General features: G+C 43.0%; 1 protein-coding gene across 4 annotated transcripts in view; it reads left to right on the forward strand.

Moving 5' to 3' along the window:
• The window catches only part of SEC16A (SEC16 homolog A, endoplasmic reticulum export factor), a 192532-nt gene that overhangs the window by 38936 nt on the left and 133633 nt on the right, over positions 1 to 19963 (forward strand). For all 4 annotated transcript variants that reach the window (XM_029614123.1, XM_029614126.1, XM_029614124.1 and 1 more), the window contains exons 4-8: positions 5296 to 5393; positions 5682 to 5802; positions 6765 to 6963; positions 7494 to 7677; positions 8679 to 8821. In XM_029614123.1, the coding sequence (XP_029469983.1) occupies positions 5296 to 5393; positions 5682 to 5802; positions 6765 to 6963; positions 7494 to 7677; positions 8679 to 8821 (745 nt within the window). The remainder of the gene's footprint in view (positions 1 to 5295; positions 5394 to 5681; positions 5803 to 6764; positions 6964 to 7493; positions 7678 to 8678; positions 8822 to 19963) is intronic.

Here is a 19963-nt window from a genome sequence, read left to right on the forward strand (position 1 = left end):
GTGTTAATTAACATTGAATTGTGTTCCTGGTGGCTATATGCTCGGTGTGTCGCATCTCTGAATTGCAGGCATTGTCGTGTTGGGAACCGTTCCTCCAGATGATGCCAGGAGCATTACAGCTTCGTACTGTTCCATCCTTCTTGCCCAAGATAGTCTCGGAGTTTCATTTGAATCAGTCCATTTTGTTGCCATCCCTGGATAAACTCAAGAACAGGGAGGAATATTGCTACTTCATTCATTTGAATGTCAGTAGATGTTTGGAGTGGAATTTGGAAGTTTCAGAACTGGTCCAAAAAACAGACTGCCTTTCTGTCCTTCATGGTGTAAGGAAGCAGGGCGAACAACCTCGCTGGATTAAGGAGGTGGTCATGGGAGCCTCTGTGGAGGCAGGTAAGCCATTACCATCTCAGGTTAAAGCTCATTCCACTAGGGCTCAGGCGATCTCATGGGCAGAAATCAGACTGCTGTCTCTTGTCGATACCTGCCGAGTGGCAACGTGGTCCTCCTTACCACACCTTCCCCAGGTTCTATTGCCTGTACGAACAGGTCCAAGAGGATGCAGCCTTTGCAAGGACAGTGTTAACCAGACCAGAGGCAGCCTCCCGCCCTGATCGGGAGTAGCTTTTGTACATCCCATTGGTCCTGAGTCCATCTGGCTACATGCTTGGAAATGGAGAAATTACCTAACTGATAATTTTGTTTTCCTTAGTGTAGACACACTCAGCATCCTGCCCTCGGCTGCCCAAGATCTATACCAGGGATTTGCCTGTTGAATAGATAAGAACATAAGAAATTGCTATACTGGGTCAAGCCAAAGGTCCATCAAGCCCAGCATCCTGTTTCCAACAGTGGCCAAATCAGGCTGCAAGTACCTGGAAAGTACCCAAATACTAAGTAGATCCCATGCTACTGATGCCAGTAATAGCAGTGGCTGTTCCCTAAGTCAACTTAATAGCAGGTAATGGACTTCTCCTCCAAGAACTTATCCAAATCTTTCTTAAACCCAGCTTCACTAACTGCACTAACCACATCCTCTGGCAACAAATACCAGAGCTTAACTGTGCGTTAAGTGAAAAAGAATTTTCTCCGAATAGTTTTAAATGTGCCATGTGCTAACTTCTTGTAGTGCCCCCTAGTCCTTCTATTATCCAAAAAAGTAAATAACAGATTCACATCTACCCATTCTAGACCTTTCATGATTTTAAAGACCTCTATCATATCCCCCCTCAGCTGTCTCTTCTCCAAGCTGAACAGTTCTAAGCTCTTTAGCCTTTCCTCATAGGGGAGCTGTTCCATTCCCTTTATCATTTTGGTTGCCCTTCTCCGTACCTTCTCCAGTGCAACTGTATCTTTTTTGTGATGCGGTGACCAGAATTATACACAGTACAAAGTGCGGACTCACCATGGATCAATACAGAGGCATAATGACATTTTCCATTTTATTCACCATTCTCTTCCTAAAAATTCCTAATATTCTATTTGCTCTTTTGACTACTGCAGCACACTGAACCAATTTCAATATATTATCCATTATGATGCCTAGATCCTTTTCCTAAAGAGTAACTCCTAATATGGAACCTAACTTCATGTAATTAAATCATGGGTTATTTTTCCTTATATGCAACACCTTGCACTTGTCCACACTTAAATTGCATCTGCCATTTGGATGCCCAGTCTTCCAGTGTTGCAAAGTCCTCCTGCAGTTTTACAATCTGTTTGTGATTTAACAACTGTGAATAATTTTGTATCATCTTCAAATTTGATTACCTCACTCATCATATTCCTTTCCAGATCATTTTTAAATATATTGAAAAGCACCGGTCCAAGTACAAATCCCTGATGCACTCCACTATTTACCCTTTTCCACTGAGAAAATTGACCATTTAATCCTACTCTCGGTTTCCTGTCTTTTAACCAGTTTGAATCCAGGAAAGGACATCACCTCCTATCCCATGACTTTCGTTTTCTTAGAAGCCTCTTATGAGGGACTTTGTTCAAACGCCTTCTGAAAATCCAAATACACTACATCAAACGGTTCACTTTATCCACATGTTTATTAATACCTTCAAAAAAAAATGAAGCAGATTTGTGAGGCAAGACTTCCCTTGGATAAATCTACATTGACTGTTTGTCATTAAAACCATGTCTTTCTATATGCTCTGTAATTTTGATTTTTTTGAATAGTTTCCACTATTTTCCCCAGCACTGAAGTCAGGCTCACTGGTTTATAGTTTCCTAGATTGCCCCTGGAACCCTTTTTTAAATATTGGGGTTACATTGGCCACCCTCCAGTCTTTAGGTACAATGGATGATTTTAATGATAGGTAACTAATTTTATCTAATAAATCTGAAATTTCATTTTTGAGTTCCTTCAGTACCCTGGTATGATTATCATCCGGTCCAGGTGATTTGCTGTTCTTTAATTTGTTAATTTGGCCTACTACATCTTCCATATTCACAGTGATTTGCTGTTCATCTGACTTATCGCCTTTGAAAACCATCTCCAGAGCCAGTATCTCTCCAGCATCCTCATTAGTAAACAAGCAAAGAATTTTAGTCTTTCTGCAATGGCCTTATCTTCCCTAACAGCCCCTTTAATCTCTGTCATTAAACAGTCCAACCGACTCGTCACAAGTTTCTTGCTTCGGATATATTTTTTAAAGTGTTTTTCATGAGTTTTTGCCTCTGCAGCCAGCTTCATTTCAAATTCTCTCTTAGCCTGCCTTATCAATATTTTACACTTAACTTGACAATGCTTATGCTTTTTCCAATTTTCTTCAGATGGATCCTTCAAATTTTTGAAGGATTTTTTTTTTTTTGCTAAAATACCCTCTTTCACCTTACCTTTTAACCATGCCGGTAATCGTTTTGCCTTCCTTTCACCTTTCTTAAAGCATGGAATACATCTGGACTGTGATTCTAAGATTAAATTTTTAAACAATGTTCACACCTGTTGTACACTTTTAACCTTTGCAGCTGCACCTTTCATTTTTTTTCTAACTATTTTCCTCATTTTATCAAAGTTCCCTTTTGAAAATTTAGTGTTAGAGCTATAGATGTACATATTGTTCCTCTTCCAGTCAATTCAAATTTGATCATGTTATGATCACTATTGCCAAGTGGCCCTACCCACTACCATTACCTCTCTCACCAAATCATGCATTCCACTAAGAATTAAATCTAAAATATCGCGTTCTCTCGTTGCATCCTGAAACAAGTGTTCCATGATGTAGTCATTTATTCCATCCAGGAACTTTCTCTTGCATGTCCTGATGTTACATTTACCCAGTCAGTATTGTAGTAATTGAAATCTCCCATTATTACTGCACTCCCAAATTGGTTAGCCTCCCTGATTTCTCTTAGCATTTCATCATCTGTCTGACCCTTTTGGCCAGGTAGACGGTAGTATACTCCTATCACTGTACTCTTACCCAACACACATGAGATTTCTACCCTTATAGATTGTACTGAACATTTAGTATCTTGTACGATTTTTATCCTGTTGGACTCTATACCTTCCTGGGCATAAAGTGTCAAACCCACACCAAGTTGATCCTCCCTATCATTGGGGCCGATGCAAAAAAAAAAAAAAAGCACAAAGTGGGCGCTGAAAAGTCAGCGCCCACTTTCTTAATGCATGCAAGGCGCCAGCAAGGGGGAGTACCATGCTATATTATAATTATGGGGTCACATTAGCAAGGAGGCGCTAGGTTCGCTTGCGACCCCGCGGTTACTGGCGGTCTGCCAGTTATGAACACAGACACCGATCATTTCGGCGTCTGTCGTCTTAATGCAGCCGGCTGAGTTTTTGGGGTGGTTTTTTTTTTTAACTTTTAAAAGAAGTACAGAAAAGCAGTTCTTTCTGCTTTTCTGTACTTCTTTTCAATGCGCTCAGCTGTTACCGCCTGCTCTAGGCAGGCGTTAATAGCTGAGTGGTAAATGTGCGTCTGAGACGCACATTTATTTTTTTGCATTTGGAGTGAATGAGTAATAGCCTCATTCACATGTATTTGCATGTGATAAGCACTATCCCATTCACTCCGCGTCGGACGCACATTAAATAGGCGCTAATCCCCCTATTGCATTAGAGGGTGGATTAGCGCCTATTTAACCTGTGTCCGACTGTGGGTTATACAGTGCGCTCGGCTGAGCGCACTGTATTGCATCAGCCCCATTGTGATAAAATTTGTATCCTGATATAGCACTGTCCCATTGGTTATTCTCCTTCCACCAGATCTATGAGATGCCAATATGTTTCTCTCATCATTTACTGCTATACACTCTAACGCTTCCATCTTACTTCTTAGCATTGGTATTCAGACATTTCAAAGTGTGTGTTTGTATTAACAACCTGCTTTTCAGGTGATAGGGATAATTTGCAATTCTTTAGCTCAGGTGATTCTTTACTTATAGACACATTGACTTCATTTTTTTTATTTGGAACCTTTCTGTTTGGATGCCCCAATTCTCCTGTTTCATTAGTATCCTTCAAAAATTACAGGTAAGCCTTCATTCAGTCCCTAGATCAGGGCACCCGTATTCTTACTGGGGTTCAGTGTTTGGTTGAGTACAGTTACGATTATCCGTTTTTAATATTTTATCGTATTTTAATCACGTTTTTTTTCACTAGCATGTCCACAGTGGCTTTTGAAGAGAATACTGGAGAGCTGAGGTCACTGCAAGGGTATATGTACGGTGACTTACTCTTACTCTGTCTGCATCTGCTGGCAGGGGAATATAACCCCGTTGGTCCTGATCCATCTGACTACACTAAGGAAAACGAAATTATCAGGTAAGTAATTTCTCCATGGCTGTTGTATGCTGCTTTAGGAAGCGGCTTAATTAGAGCCGGGTAGCAGTTTAAAAGATTTTAAATAAACAAGGAGAGACAGCCTTGGAGAGTCAGGCCTATGGTGGTGTCATTGCACACAGTGCTATATAATAATCTCATAGTTATAAAGTCCCTTGTCCTAAACAGGTTTTAGTTGAAGTTATTGGTAGGTGTGGGATCAGAGCCAGCATATACAGTTCTCGCAGCTCTGTGGCAGTCAAGCAACACTGTTAACTTAAATTGTTTACAGCCACAGCAATTATTTCATTTGTAATATGGATGTGTGTGTATATATATATATATATATATTTTTTTTTAGTACAGGATCCAGGATACATAATTAGTACTTGACTGTAAATCCCCATTGAAATATTGCTGTCAAGGCATGGGTTGCATTGAACTAACAGGAATTAATCCAGATTAATTGTTGTGCAATCAGTTTTTATCTTGTGCTTCCTCTTCAGACAGGAGTACCCAGATTATTGTAACCCAAAGAATGGCTGGAGCTCGCATAGCGATTATTATGCAAACTATTATTACTTGGGCAACTATGATTACGGAGGTAATGTTTTTCAGTATTTTTCAGTAACTGTGCTAGATATTCTCTTGATTATTTTAATATGTAGACATGGAATGAGATACATATTTTGACTGACTGTATAGAACATCTGTGTTCCTTCTAAAGTGAAAGCTTAATTGAACACATTGACAGAGCTTGCGCCAAAATTGAAACATAATTACACTGGCCCAACCCTATTTTCCTTGTTTTACTGAGCATTAGGACATTTTACAGTAGTCAGATTCATTGTCATATGATTATTGTAAGCCTTTTGTCATTTTACTGGGCTAGATCCTACTCAATGGGACCGTTATTCAGCAGCTTATGACCCCAGGTACAGAGACCCCAGAAGTTATGACCGTCGATACTGGTATGACACAGATCATGATTACCAAAGGCTCTATCCTACCAGGTTAGTAGTACCTTCTCCAGGCCATGGATCCTGTTAGCTGGCATGGGGAGGGGGGACAGGGAAGAGTTGTTTTGTTATTTTGGGGTAGCGCTTCCTCTGGCAAGATTTAAACTGCTTCCACAGCAAGGCCCCTCAATTCCTCCACACCACCAACAATCTCCAAAATAAATGTATAAGGAATTTACCAAACTCCAAGCGGTTTAGACTTTATCTATCTTTGGCACAAAAAAAATGTTAACATTTTAATTTCTAATGGAATCACTGTTGCACTTCAGTAGATTGGGTTTTATTAGTTGCTTACAGTGCTTCTAATACTGCACATGCACACTGCAATTTTGTGGAGCTCTTTTCTTCCAGTCTTTTGCCCTGTGTACTTATTAATGCCTGCATCCCTTTGCCAAAGCAGTGAATCAAATGAATGATGAATGGTATGACATTTTGTTGCAGCATCTGGAATACTGATTTGTATCTCATTAGAGTAGAGGGAGTGTGCTAGTGGTTATTGTACTAAGTTTCAGAAATTCTCCATTCTGCAATGGACTCTGTGACTTTTGCCAAATTACTTGATCTTTCTGGACTTCTGGGACACTGCTGAACAGAAAGCATTTGTTTCTATTTGGCTTTCCCAGTCAACAATTAAAACATGGCTTGTTTTGTAAATTTTTTTTAAACCTTTTACTGTGCTCGAACCTACTGATAGGCACTGATATCCCACAGCTTATGATGCCAGATAAAGAGACTGCAGGAGCTATGAGCTATACTGAGCTGCTCAGGGCCTTCTGGATAGAATATGGAAATTTGTAAAGTGAGATCCATAATGTCACACTTTGGTATACCATTTCTATTACTGATTTTTCATTTCCATTCTTCTCACTGTGTGGGCTGACAAGAAGCTGGGTACTGCCTGTTTTTTTTTCTGTCTGATTCCCTGTATGGACTTTTAGCCTTTGCTCTCTCTTAAGGCGGGATGGATATGACAATCACTGGCAGTATGACCCCCGGTTTGCTGGCAGTTTTGATGATGAAAATGAGCCCCACAGGGATCCTTATGGTGATGAATGTGACAGGCGCAGTGTCCATAGTGAGCATTCTGTTCACAGCCTCCATAGCTCACACAGCGTGCAGAGTCGGCGGAGTAGCTTCAGCTCTCGATCCCAGCAAGTGAGTATTCTCTGGGTTTTCTGGTTTGTTTGACTCGTTTAAAGCAGCTGTCAATTTGCTTAACAAAAACTGCTCAGTGCTATAAGTCTCTAAAGAGTAATCTTTGTTAAAATATCTCTGCATTAATATATTGATCCCAGGGAAATAGGATACTTTTGAACCAGCAAAAGGAAATTATAATTTAAATGTACATGAACATTCATGACCTTAGGGTTGTCTTTCTTTCCTGGACTAGTTACTTCAGGCATCCTAATAGTGTGTTCAGTATATGTGAAATTTTGGAGTTATTTTTAACATTGTGGAAACAGTGGGAAAACTAGTCCACATTTAATTTTGTGTGAATAAGAAAGGGAATGAAACCTGATTCATACAGAACTGAATACTTAAGTAACTAATCCAGAACTGTGTGTGAAAACAATATTTGGGTCCTCGAGGACTTGTTTTCACAAGAGATCTCTACAGACTAAGTAATTTGTAATATTTTACTAATTTAACACATGAGAAAAATAAGTATTTCTTTCCCCCACAAGAGTCAGGTTTACAAAGGCCAGCAAGACCTGACTGCAAATGCTTATGGAGCAGTAGCACAGATCGGTTCCCTCCACACTGATTATTCCTATGGTCTGTACTCGAGCAACTTTAGTAATCGGCAGACTGATGCAAATTATCAATATGATTATGCAACTGAAAGCGGATGGCAACCTGTAGAGCAAGGTATGTGCAAATATTTTAATAAATGGGAGGGACATTCTATGCCAAACACAAGTTTTTCCTGTTTAGTTGAGTGCTCTGAACCAGCAAGATTTCCCTTATTGCCCTATAGATCCATTTGTGGTCAGGTGATAAAATTATACAAAGCAAATTCACCCAAGCACTGCTTAGAAACATGACTATTTCAAGGTTGATCTGTTTTTTTTCTGCAAAACATTTGTAAGTTCAAGTAAAACAAAATCCTGCTAAAACAGGTGATTGTCAGCAAAAAAGAGTGGGTAAGTTTTTAATAAATGTTAAATATTTTCAATCTATAAAAACAGAAAATAAGACAAGACCAAACTGATACATAACAGTGGTACAGCTTTGAACTAAATATTTTAAGAGTTTGCTTTTGAGAATTCTTTTCAGAAATTTTAAAGCCATATACATACATGAACATCCATAAATGCCGCATTTTTTTTTCCCTGCAAAAAAGGAAAGTTTGAGCTGGCTTGTGGGTTATTTGACTCTGTGCTGTAGGGATTTAGTACTGTGCATACATTTTTTTTTGTTTACACTTCTCTGAATTTTGCAGAACAAAAGATTTTTACAAATAAGTAGGCTTTTTTTTTTTTTCCTTTTGCCTGAATAGCTTCTAGCTGAATTGGAATTGGTCCCTATAGAATCTACTGTGCCATGAGCCTTCACAACTATGCACATCCCCCCACTCCTTCCTCCCAGATTTTAGCATTTCATATTTAACCCCATCACTGCAGTGACAATTCCTGGCCAGTAACCACAGGTAGCACCCTGGAATAAGAACATTTATTTGAATCTTATTTCCTGATGACTAACTTCATTTTACATTAAGTTGGTTTTGAAGATATTGGATTTTCTTTCATAAAAAGGCCATTGAATTGGATTGATTGAGTGATTCTAATGATCATTTTGGTATTTTGTTTAATCTCACTTCACTCTTCCATTTTTTCTTTTGTCTTGTTCTGAAATATATACTTCCATAGTACCATCAAGACCTCTGACTCCAGAGAAATTTTCAGTGCCTCATGTCTGTTCGAGGTTTGGTCCAGGGGGCTATTTTATTAAAATCCTACCGAATTTGCCTTCAGAAGGGCAACCAGCTTTGGTTGAGATACACAACATGGAGGTAAAAACTGACTGCATTATTTTCTTCCATATATTCCATGTTTTCATGTTTTAAGAATGAAAGTATGAAAAGTGCTGAATCGTTATATGGTCGGGGGTCGCTGTTTAAATAGAATCCTTAATATATACCAACTGTTTCCCCCAATCACAGGTACTTCTAAATGCCTCTATTGACCGTCATAATAGGCTTCATTGCACAATAAAGGTTCACTTCATTGCTCTGCATTACTTTTAAATCATAGGTCAATCTTAAATGATAACTTTTTATATTTTTGATTTTACTTGCTGTGTATACCTCCACCATTAAAAGTTCATACATTGATCCAATTGAATCGTTAATCGATATCTCAGTAAGACTTATCTTGTCCAAGATGCTGACATATTAATACCGCCCATCCTGCTGATCAATGGTGCCATTGCCCGACAAGGGGCCGTGTTTCGGACAACGGAGTCCTTTTACGAGGGCTATTTTATTTTGGCAGCCTCTGCCTTCAGCCCTCGTAAAAGGACTCCGTTGTCCGAAACACGGCCCCTTGTCGGGCAATGGCACTGTTGATCAGCAGGATGGGCGGTATTAATATGTCAGCATCTTGGACAAGATAAGTCTTACTAATTTATCGATTAACGATTCAATTGGATCAATGTATGAACTTTTAATGGTGGAGGTATACACAGCAAGTAAAATCAAAAATATAAAAAGTTATCATTTAAGATTGACCTATGATTTAAAAGTAATGCAGAGCAATGAAGTGAACCTTTATTGTGCAATGAAGCCTATTATGACGGTCAATAGAGGCATTTAGAAGTACCTGTGATTGGGGGAAACAGTTGGTATATATTAAGAATGAAAGTGGCAGTTTATGTGAAATACTTTATTCTATCTTATCCTGCTTCATCAGTTCAGGTCAGTCCATACTAGTTGATTTTGTCACCCTACCAGCAAATGGAGGCACTGAATTCTTCTTCATCATCGCCAGTACTTATAGGTTGTACAACACAGAAAAAGCAAGTATTCTCTGCCTACAGCAGATGGTAGGACTCTTGGTAGTGCAGCAGGACTTGGATTGGCAAGGCACAGGTGTAATTTGAGGACCAAGCTGCTAATTAGCCCAGCAGAGTTTGTCCACTAGAGGCTGTCTTGATCCCATAAGGGACTTGATTTATGCCTGCAGGGAAGGGAGATGAAGTTATTGTGGCTTGGGCTTAGACCTAGATGGAGACACGTCAGGTTGAATTTTTCTTCCGAAGTAGTAAGGGGGGTGAGTGGCCGCACAGGAGATAAGTGCTTAACAGGAGTGCTTGCATTTTGCTCATGTTTTCTTCAGCATGGAGTAGTCAGTGTGGCCACCGCTGCAGCAGGTGGATGCTGGTGCTCTTCCTCCTTGGGACCGTTGTGCTCCGCGTGCATTATAGCAGAGGAGGTTCCAGAGAAGTGCTCTAAGTTGGCTGGGGTGTTGTGGCAAAATCATATGGGCCTGAAACTCAGCCAGGTCCTGTTTCCAGGGAAATTTTTAGCAGGCCCATTTTGGCAGAAAGGCTGCCATCTTGTCTTCATCTCCTGCAGGGATCTTGGAGATCCTGCAGCGCTTGACCTGCTCCAGCATTGATTCAGATTGGCTCCCCCCTTCTCCCCGACTCTGGTTCCAGTTGAAAATCCTTCCCCTTGGGTTTCTAGGGATTAGGTAAAGGATGTTCAAGACTTTAGCCTTGAATTTTTCTATTTTCTTCACAAGGCCTTCAGCACAATTCAGATGCCTGGGGATAAGCACAGATCTCCTACAGGAGAGTCTGTGGTCTCTTCAGGAGCTGCCATGCTTGTGGAACATCCAAAAGGATTGGTGGAGCTCTCTTCTGTGACTGGAAAGAGTCCTAAGAGGGATCTGAAGGAGCCTGATTCTGCAAGCTGTGCATCCTTGGAGCAGGGAGAGCTGCCTCCTGAAAAGGAGGTCTTGGTTCTAGTAGGTACCCAGATCAGTCCAGACTCCTGGGTTTTCTATCTCTGCCAGCTGGTGGAGACAAAGTTTTACTGACACTGTATATAACCTAGGGTGCCACCTGCAGTCCCTCAGTATTTTTCTGTTTCCAGCAGATGGTAGAAGGTATAAAACCTGCAGTATGAAGTGTATAAAAAAAAAAAAAAGGTTGTTAGGTCCTTGTGGAGTCATCCTTCCTGGTCTAGGCGGGCAAGCAGGGGGCTGGTGACCATTTGTATGTTTCTGCCCTGAGACAGCGCTGCAATCTGGTGGTTCTGGATCTCTCATGCCTCTCTCCCTCTCCCCACTTGGCTGCGGTCCGTGTCCGAATATTTAAACAAAAAATTACTTCCCTGAAAGTAGTCTTTTCCAGGAACCAGCACACGGACCGCAGCCAAGTGGGGAGAGGGTATATTTAATATATATTTATTTTTACTGTGGATGCAGCCTCTCCTGCTGAGCGGGCAGTGTGTTCGGGGAGGTGGAGTTAGCAACTGGCATCTTTGTGACTTTGGGGGGTTGAATCTTGCTGCTCAGCTGGCAATTCTGGATGCAGATTTTTGTGGGGTCCAGTGGCATCATGTCGGACTCACTCACTGCAGACCAATTGTTTTGCAAAAAAGTAAAAAAAAAAGAGGGCCGCTGTACTCTATCTACAGGTAACGGGAACAGGAGGGCACCACGCAGATTAATATTTCATCACCGCCTTGCTAGTTCCCACGGAGAGCAGGAGGACAAATTCGCTGATGGGCAGGCAAAGGCATTCCTGCTTAGTGTGGGTGCCACATTATGCACGTGCCCATGATGGGGGAAGAGGAGCGATCTGCGGGGCAGGTTTAGTGTCTCTGGTTTTAACCTGCAGGAGGAAGGATAGTTTCAACTCATCCCCTCAGGTTGGAGGGCACAAATTTCTCTCTCGGTCTTTCTCTTCTGGAAAATTTTAGGGTAGTGGTCTGGCAGGCAGGTTTTAGCCAGCGGGGAAAAAGATAGTTCTATCCCAGCTGCCACAGGCTGGAGAGGGCAGATTTGTTTCTCTTAGTCTCTCTCTCCTGGTAAAGTTCAGGGCAGTGGTCCAGCAGGCAGTAGTCTTGCAGCCATTTTAATGTCTAGGGCGATGGGCAAATCCTGCAGGCTTTTCCTCCAGCAGGGGTAAAGGAGTTAGGGTGCAGCAGGGTATGTCCAGGAGAAATTCTAAGGGGGGCTGGCTTTGGGCCCCTTCTTCAGGATTTGTTCTGTTCCCTTCCATTAGAGTATTTCTACTGCGTGCCCTACTCAGAGTGCTTAGTGCCCTTTTTTTTTGGGGGGGGGGGCAAATCCCCTGATAGAGCAGGCTGATGATTCCTGCAGAGTTTGGACAGAGCTGCTAGGTTCCAACCCTGGTGGGCATTACAGATGCTATTTTTTGCTCACTGAGGTGCGCTTGAGGGAGCTCTGGGTTCAAAAGGAACGTAGGGGTTTCTAAAGTATTAGGTCCACACAAGGTTTTGTGGAGGGTCCCATCTTGCCTAGGGTATAGTAGGGGTGCGGCTGGCCTCTGGTTGGTACAAAGTACAAAATAAACAGTGAACTTGTGGGTACTGGCAGTCCTCAGGAAGGCCTGTGCCTTAGAATTTGTTTGCCCGATCCTCAAAGCTTACAAGATATTTCCATTTTCTTGTCCTCAGGAAAGGCTATTCTTTAGAATTTTCTTGTCTGACCCACAAAGCTTACAGAATTTCTCCTGGCATTTGCTTTTCTGGTCTTGAGAGGCTTACAAGATTGCTCCTTGTGACTCCAGTCGTCAAACAAAATGCAGCTTACACCACTCTGACACTGTTGCCACATTGGAGGGTGATTATTTCCTATCCGAATGGGGGCCAGGAGGTCGTTCATAGAGGCAGTTCGCAAAGAGGAGTCTTTTGGCATCTCTGGATTCAATAGAGGCTTATCAGCACATAGCCATCAGACCACAGCACCAGAGATGTCTGAGATTCAGGATCCCTAGGGGGGACATTTTTCCAGTTTTGGGCCCTTCCAATCAGACTGGCTACGGCTTAGCATAGGTTCACCAAGGTGGTAGTGGTGGCGGCTTTATAAGAGAAGGAGGGCCAGTGCATCCGGTTCTGAATTGGGTGAAGTCAGTGGACTTATGTCGGCGGACAGAACAGAAGTTGGTTCTAGCTGAGAGCCATCTCGTTACCTCTTGGACCCTGGAGTATCTGGGGGCTCAGTTCCACATGTTGAAAGGGAGAGTGTTTCTCCTGGAAGTGAGGATGCTGAAGTGTGCAGGGTCAGATCTGACACCTGTTGGGGCTTTTGGTGTCCAAGATCTGGCACTATTTGCAAGTCCTGGGCTGTATAGCCTTACTATTGGAACTAATGCCTTTGCTCAACAGCATCAGCATTGGAACTGGGGCCTTGGGCTTTCGCTCATAGGTGGCCTATTCAGAGCATTCTTTATTGGGGGAGTTTCATCTTCCCTTTCCGCTCGAGAGAAAGGCAGAGTCAGCCTTTCGGGGCAGCTGATTAAGAGCAATCTGGAAGTTCCAGCTTTAGTGATACCATCAATGCTGAGGAACAGTGTGTCAGGATCAGTTGGCGCAGGGCTAGTGGTCAAAGAAGGAGGCTTCATGGTCTAGCATTCGATTAGAGATGAGAGCAGGGCGTTACACTTTGCTTGTCTTTCTACCACAGTTACGCGGCCATTCGATGCGTTTCCTGTGCAGCAACGGTGGCCTGCTTCAACTGGCAAGGAGGAACCAAGAGTCGGGCAGTGGCTAAGGAGGCCCAGGAGTTGATTCTTTGGGCAGAGCAGTACCTGCTGCGGATAGAGGCATCTAACATAGCCTGGATGGGTAATGTTCAGGCGGCTTTTCTTATTCATTGGAGATGGGGTTATCCTCTTAGGGAATTAATGGCAACCATCCCAGGAGTCGGGACTGATCTGGGTACGGACTGGAAAGGAAAATTGGTTCTTACCAGCTAATTTTCATTCCTGTAGTACCATAGATCAGTCCAGAGGAGTCAACCACTCGATATGATGGTTTGTAGGTAATTCGGAGTTACTGTAATTTCTGGGACACAGTTTCCAGTGGGTAAGGATTACCATCCTCCTATTCGTTGGGGGAGGTTGCTGTTAGTTTATTAGTGTGGTTAACATCTTGGCTTGGGTACAGGTCAATACTGCGGGATTGCAGGTGGCACACTAGGTTACGTACAGTGTAAGTAAAACTTACTCTGTCATCTGCTGGCAGGGATGCAAATCCTAGGAGTCTGGACTGGTCTGGGGTACTACAGGAATGAAAATTAGCAAGTAAGAAACAATTTTCCTTTACATCATCTCTTCAGGAGGGATGAGGTGACTTCCTTGATTGATCAATGGTCTCTTGTCTCCAGATTGAGGATTCACAAGATGAGATGGTGTGGGCTGAAAACCCCCCACTTAATATAGATGAATAACGAGAGAGAAAAAATCTTTATTTAAAAGTAAGTTTTCCCAGGAGGAGATTGCAATTTACCCACAAGGCAAAAAGAGGAGCATTCTCTGAGATTTTCAGTTCCTGTTCGTACCCTGGATCAGTCCAGACAAATGGGTTTATGCGTCCCTACCAGCAGATAGAGGCAGAGAACAAAACTGAGGCACTGCTACATAAGAATGTGCCACCTGCAGTCCCTCAGTATCTGTCTCCAGCAGATGGAGTGCAAACCTACAGTCTGGAATTAAAAAAAAAAAAAAAAAAAAAAAAGTTGGGCTCCGTGAGGTGTTAGGTTCTTTCATGGGTGATCCCTTGGGGCGAGCAGGGGGTTGGTAATCCCTGGGATAGCTCTGCCCTTCGGGGGGGGGGGGGGGTGATAGCCAGTGGTTCCGATTCCCTCATCCCCTCTGGGTCTTTGTTGCTGGCCTGGGCTCAGCCTTCTTTGCAGAAGTAGGGAAGTATTTCAGTTTTTTGGGTTTTTTTTCCCTTCTGTGTATAAGTCCCTTTAAAAAAAATTTAAAAAAAGAAGGGGACGGAGCAGCTTTAGCTTGTGCTCCAGCGGCTGACTTCAGCTTTGCTGCCAGGAGGCAGCGCGAGATGAGCGGGGCCGAATTGCTGTGTGTCGAGGCTGGGAGAGCTTGTTTAGCACCGCCTGCAGTGCTCGCAGGCAGGGTTTATTTTTAGGCTGCTTTTTCGCCAGCATGGTGCCTCCCATGCTATGCGGGAAAGTTTGCCACTGCTCAGGGTGCTCTCGCCTCGATTCAACCATGCTTTGTGGGGAATGCATTTCAAGTGGTGTGAAGATCTCTGCTGGCGCCCCAAGTGGCAGTAGGAGCCTGTTTTCGGCGGGGCAGGTTTTGGAGGCCCTGTGGTGGTCTGAAGAACTGGCGGCCATTTTGTGCACATGTGCTGGGAGCCAGGCTGCTGTTTCAGGGCCTCGGGACTCCCCTCCTACGCTTTTTCCTGCAGAACAAGACCCTGCTGGTGGCAGGGCAAGGGAACAGGCTCAGGGGATACGGATCCGGACCCCCTACTTCGGATCCCAAATCTTTTTTTCCGGATTTTCTTGTTTTGATGCAAAAGGCCTATTTGGCCAGGAAGGGAGCTGGGATCAAGTGGCAATTGCCTAGGAAGTCCCGAGCTGTGAAGAAGCCTAAGCAGGCGGAATCAGGTGGTTTGCTGAGGCTTTGGGGTCTCAAGAGGTCTGCAGTGGAGGAGGGACAACTTTCATGAGACGGATGATCCTGACCAGGTACAGGAGAGTCCAGTGGATCTGGGCAGGGACCCTGCTGGTGCATTGCTAGATTCATTACAGGATCCAGGTCAGGATCCTATCAGTGCTGGGGGGGGGGGTCCTATGCAGGACCCAGACAAGATTCCGGCAGTGGATGGGACAATCCTCGGGTGGTCCACTTGTTCTGCAGGGAGGAGTTGGGCTTGCTGATCCCCAGGTTCTGGAAGTGCTGGCGATTAAGGTCGCTCAGGAGGAATCAGTGAGGGAGTGAACCCAGTCCTGGACGGATTGCGGGGTCCCCCAAGCCTTTCCTGTTGCCGAAGATGATGAAGTTGGTGGAGCGGGAGTCTCCCGAGGAGGGTTGAATTTAGCCTGAGCTATAGCAAATTGAATCCCTTGCCGGAGCAGACCCTGGAGTCGAAGAAGATCCCCAAGGTGGATGTGGTGGTATCTGCAGTTACCAAGAAGACTACTATTCTAGTGGCAGATGCTGTTGCCTTGAAGGATATTCAAGATCGTAAACTGGAAATCTTCCTTAAAAGGCTGTTTTAAAGTTTCAGCTCTGAGCCTGTATGCAGCGATTTGCAGGAGTCTTCTGCAGAGAGCCTATTTGTGCTGGGTTCAAAAGGAGCACAGTAAGATGTCGGAAATGATCGTGGAAGCAGCCCAAGCGACTTGTTTGGAAGTAGGAGCAGCCTGTGTGGCGGATACCCTGTACGACTTGATTCGGACTTCTGCCAGGAGCATGATATTGGCGGTGGCTGCGAGGAGGCTCCTGTGGTTGCGAAATTGGTCGGCGGATGTTTGATCTAAGGCCCAGCTGTCTAACCTGTCCTTTAAGGGGAAGCTGCTGTTTGGAGAGGATCTGGAGCAGCTCATGAAGCAGTTGGGGGAGTCGAAGAGTAACAAGTTGCCTGAGGACAAGAACCCCAAGAAGTTTTTTCCTCTGTGTTCTCAATTTTGGGGGAGCGAGGAGGTTTCGTGCTAGCAGGAGTCAGGCACCTGTGTCTTCAAAGCAAAGTTCTGGCCGACAGGAGTCTTTTCGAGCCCAGCGCAGGCCTCCAAGGGACAGTGTGACCCAAGGTGGGTTTGGAAACAAGATCGGGCAATGAAGGCATGCAGGTCCACTCCTTTTCAGAGGCTATTGGAGGGAGGCTGGCCCTGTTTTATGAGGAGTGGATCAAGCTCACGTCAGATTAGTGTGTCCTTCAGGTGGTGAAAGAAAGTTGCGAGGCTTTAGAATTTTTTTCAGCCGCTCAGGGACGCCTTTGTAATTTCCTGCTGCATCTCCCAGGGCAAGCGAGAGACGTTGCAATGTCTACAGCTTCTGCGCACCATTGTTCCGTTGCCTCCCCTGGAGAGGGGATAGTGTCATTACTCTGTGTACTTTGTGGTGTCCAAAAAGGAAGGGTATTTTCTTGCCACCTTGGCATTGCTTCTGGATGCCATTAGATCCAGACCTGGACTGCCCCACTGGGCCCGGATAAGATCGAAGGCTTCTACAGACAGTTCCCATTCTCCCGGATTCAACTTTTGTCGGCTGAGTTAGTCTATCTGCACATTGTCTACTCCTGACACATGAGAAGCAGCTCTCCTTCAAATGTAGCTCTACTCAGACAAACAGCTTCTGAGCCTCCTGGGCCACTGTGTGACTCCTTGTTCCCCCCTGCCAATTGATGGATGCCACTGACCATCTGATCTTGGATCAGCAGGTGGAACTCCACCAAGGCTCTGCGCACCGCTCTCCTCTCAAACTGGTTGATTGACCATGCTACTTCTGTCGGCGACCACAGACCTTGCGCTGATTCCCTCCAGCAGATCACTCCCCAGCCCTTGAGGCTGGTATCTGTGGTCACCACCACCCAGCTCAAGATCTCCAGATGCATCCCCTTTTCCAAATTTGGCCAACACAGCCACCACGAAAGATTAGACCTGGAGGTTCCCAGAAGCAGCAACCATCAATGAAACTCATCTGATAACGGATTCCACTGTGAGAGCAGCGCCCCCTGAAGTGGCCACATGTGAGCAAAAGCCAAAGGCACCAAATCTAAGGTAGACGCCATCAACCCTAGGATCTCAAGATAATGCCAGGCCCTGGGGACCACCATATTCAGTAAACCCTTGGTTTAACGAAAAAATAAAGAAAATCAGACAAAATCTAAGGAAAAAAGAAAAAAGTGGAAAAAAGACAAATCTGCAGATAACCTAACTAAATTTAAGAAACAACTAGCCTATTATAAAAAAGTAATTCTTGACACAAAAAACCAATTCTTTAGTTCAAAAATTCAAAAATTTTCAAATAACCCAAAAAACACTATTCAACATAGTAAAAAATCTGACCAATGATAAAGCAGAAATGCCCCAAACACCACAAGAAAGCAAATGCAATGAATTAGCACACTATTTCTCAGACAAAATCACAAACCTTAGGACTAAGATTCCAATCCTAAATAAACAAGAAATCAAAATGCAAAAAATAGATGTGACACAGTTCTCCACATTTGACGAGGTATCACAAACCGAAGTAGAATCCTTGATAAAAAAAAATTAAACCCTGCTCCACATATAATTGACACCATTCCAACCACAGACATAAAAAAAACTAGCTGACATAACCTCCTATACATTAGCAAAAATAATTAATCTATCACTCAATGAAGGAGTAATGCCAGACCCACTGAAGAATGCAATAATCAAACCAATTCTGAAAAAAAGAAATAATGACCCTAACGTCTTAAGTAACTATAGACCGGTTTCAAACCTGCCTATGCTCGCAAAATTAATAGAAAAAGCAGTACAAAAGCAATTAGCAGAACATCTAGACAACAATAACATACTCTACCCATCACAACATGGTTTCAGAAAACACTATAGCACCGAAACATTGCTAATCTCACTAACAGATAGCGTACTACGAGGATTTGATAGCGGCAAACAGTACATTTTGATACTACTAGATCTGTCCGCAGCATTTGACACAGTGAACCATAACATACTATTAAAAAGACTGGAAGAAATTGGATTACAAAAAAAAACAATTGACTGGTTCACATCCTATCTCACAAATAGATCTTATCAGGTAAAGATAAACACAATATCAGACAAGATTGGCCTAAAAACAGGAGTCCCCCAGGGCTCAGCACTCTCAGCGACTTTATTTAACATTTACATGCTCCCCCTCTGCCACCTACTAGCAGGGCTAGGTATCATATACTACATATATGCTGACGACATCCAACTAATTCTACCAGTGGAAGAGTCAATTGAGAAAACACTGAACTTTGCAATGATGTATCTAGACATAATAAAACTACTATTAACTCAAATGGAACTAGTAATTAACATAGAAAAAACGGAATTTATACACCTTGAAAGAAACATTGTAAGAATTCAAAATCCCATCAAACTTAAAAATGATAAATTAGTGAAGTTTAACGATAAGGTTAGAAACCTAGGAGTTATTATGGACACCGAAATCAGCCTTAAACAACACACATCAATAAAAGTAAGAGAAGGCTATGCCAAACTAATGGTCCTTAGAAGACTAAAACCCTTATTAACCCAGGAACACTTTCGTACAGTACTACAAGCACTAATATTTGCCAGCACGGACTACTGCAACACACTCTTCCTAGGTTTACCATACACCACAATCAGGCCACTGCAAATACTACAAAACTTAGCTGCCAGAATACTTACTGGAAAAGGCAGAAGAAATCATATTACCCAAACACTTGCGGATTTACACTGGCTCCCAATAGAACAGAGTACAATTCAAAATACTTTGCACAATTCATAAATTAATTAATGACGAAAACGCCGACTGGCTAAACACTGCTTTACAATTACATGTCCCACAAAGAAATCTCAGGTCGGCCAATAAAGCACTGCTAACCATACCCTCAGTCAGAACAGCAAAGTTGACCCAAGTGAGAGAGAGAGCTCTATCTTTGGCAGGACCATTATTGTGGAACACATTACCACTTGAACTGAGATTAATGAAAGAATTAAAACTTTTCAAAAAAGGCCTAAAAACTTGGCTTTTCAAAAAAGCATTTCACAATGAGAGTGATGACTAACAATACATACAGCTGAAAGTCACCAACAAACGGAAAATTGACAATTTTTATTATTTGTTACCCAATATTAAATTGAAACAGTATACCCATATATGATTATCCCAAGATCATATAAATAGTAACCCCAACCCATCTCTCATTTAGAGTATATTACTGAAATATGTAACCGTAAAATATTGGCACACCATGAATAACTTAGAAATCTAGCCAACCTATTTCGTGCCGAAATGTAAACCGTTGTGATGGTATATTACTAAACGACGGTACAGAAAATATTTTAAATAAATAATCATTGCTCTTGAGCCTGTAACTTCAGAATCCTCTCGGAGGTGAGAAAAACTTTCCCAACGCAGGTATTGAATCTCGCCCCCTGGTACTCCAGCATTTGGGTGAGGCACAAGT

Source organism: Rhinatrema bivittatum, chromosome 8 (genome assembly GCF_901001135.1).
Source record: "Rhinatrema bivittatum chromosome 8, aRhiBiv1.1, whole genome shotgun sequence".
NCBI lineage: Eukaryota > Metazoa > Chordata > Amphibia > Gymnophiona > Rhinatrematidae > Rhinatrema > Rhinatrema bivittatum.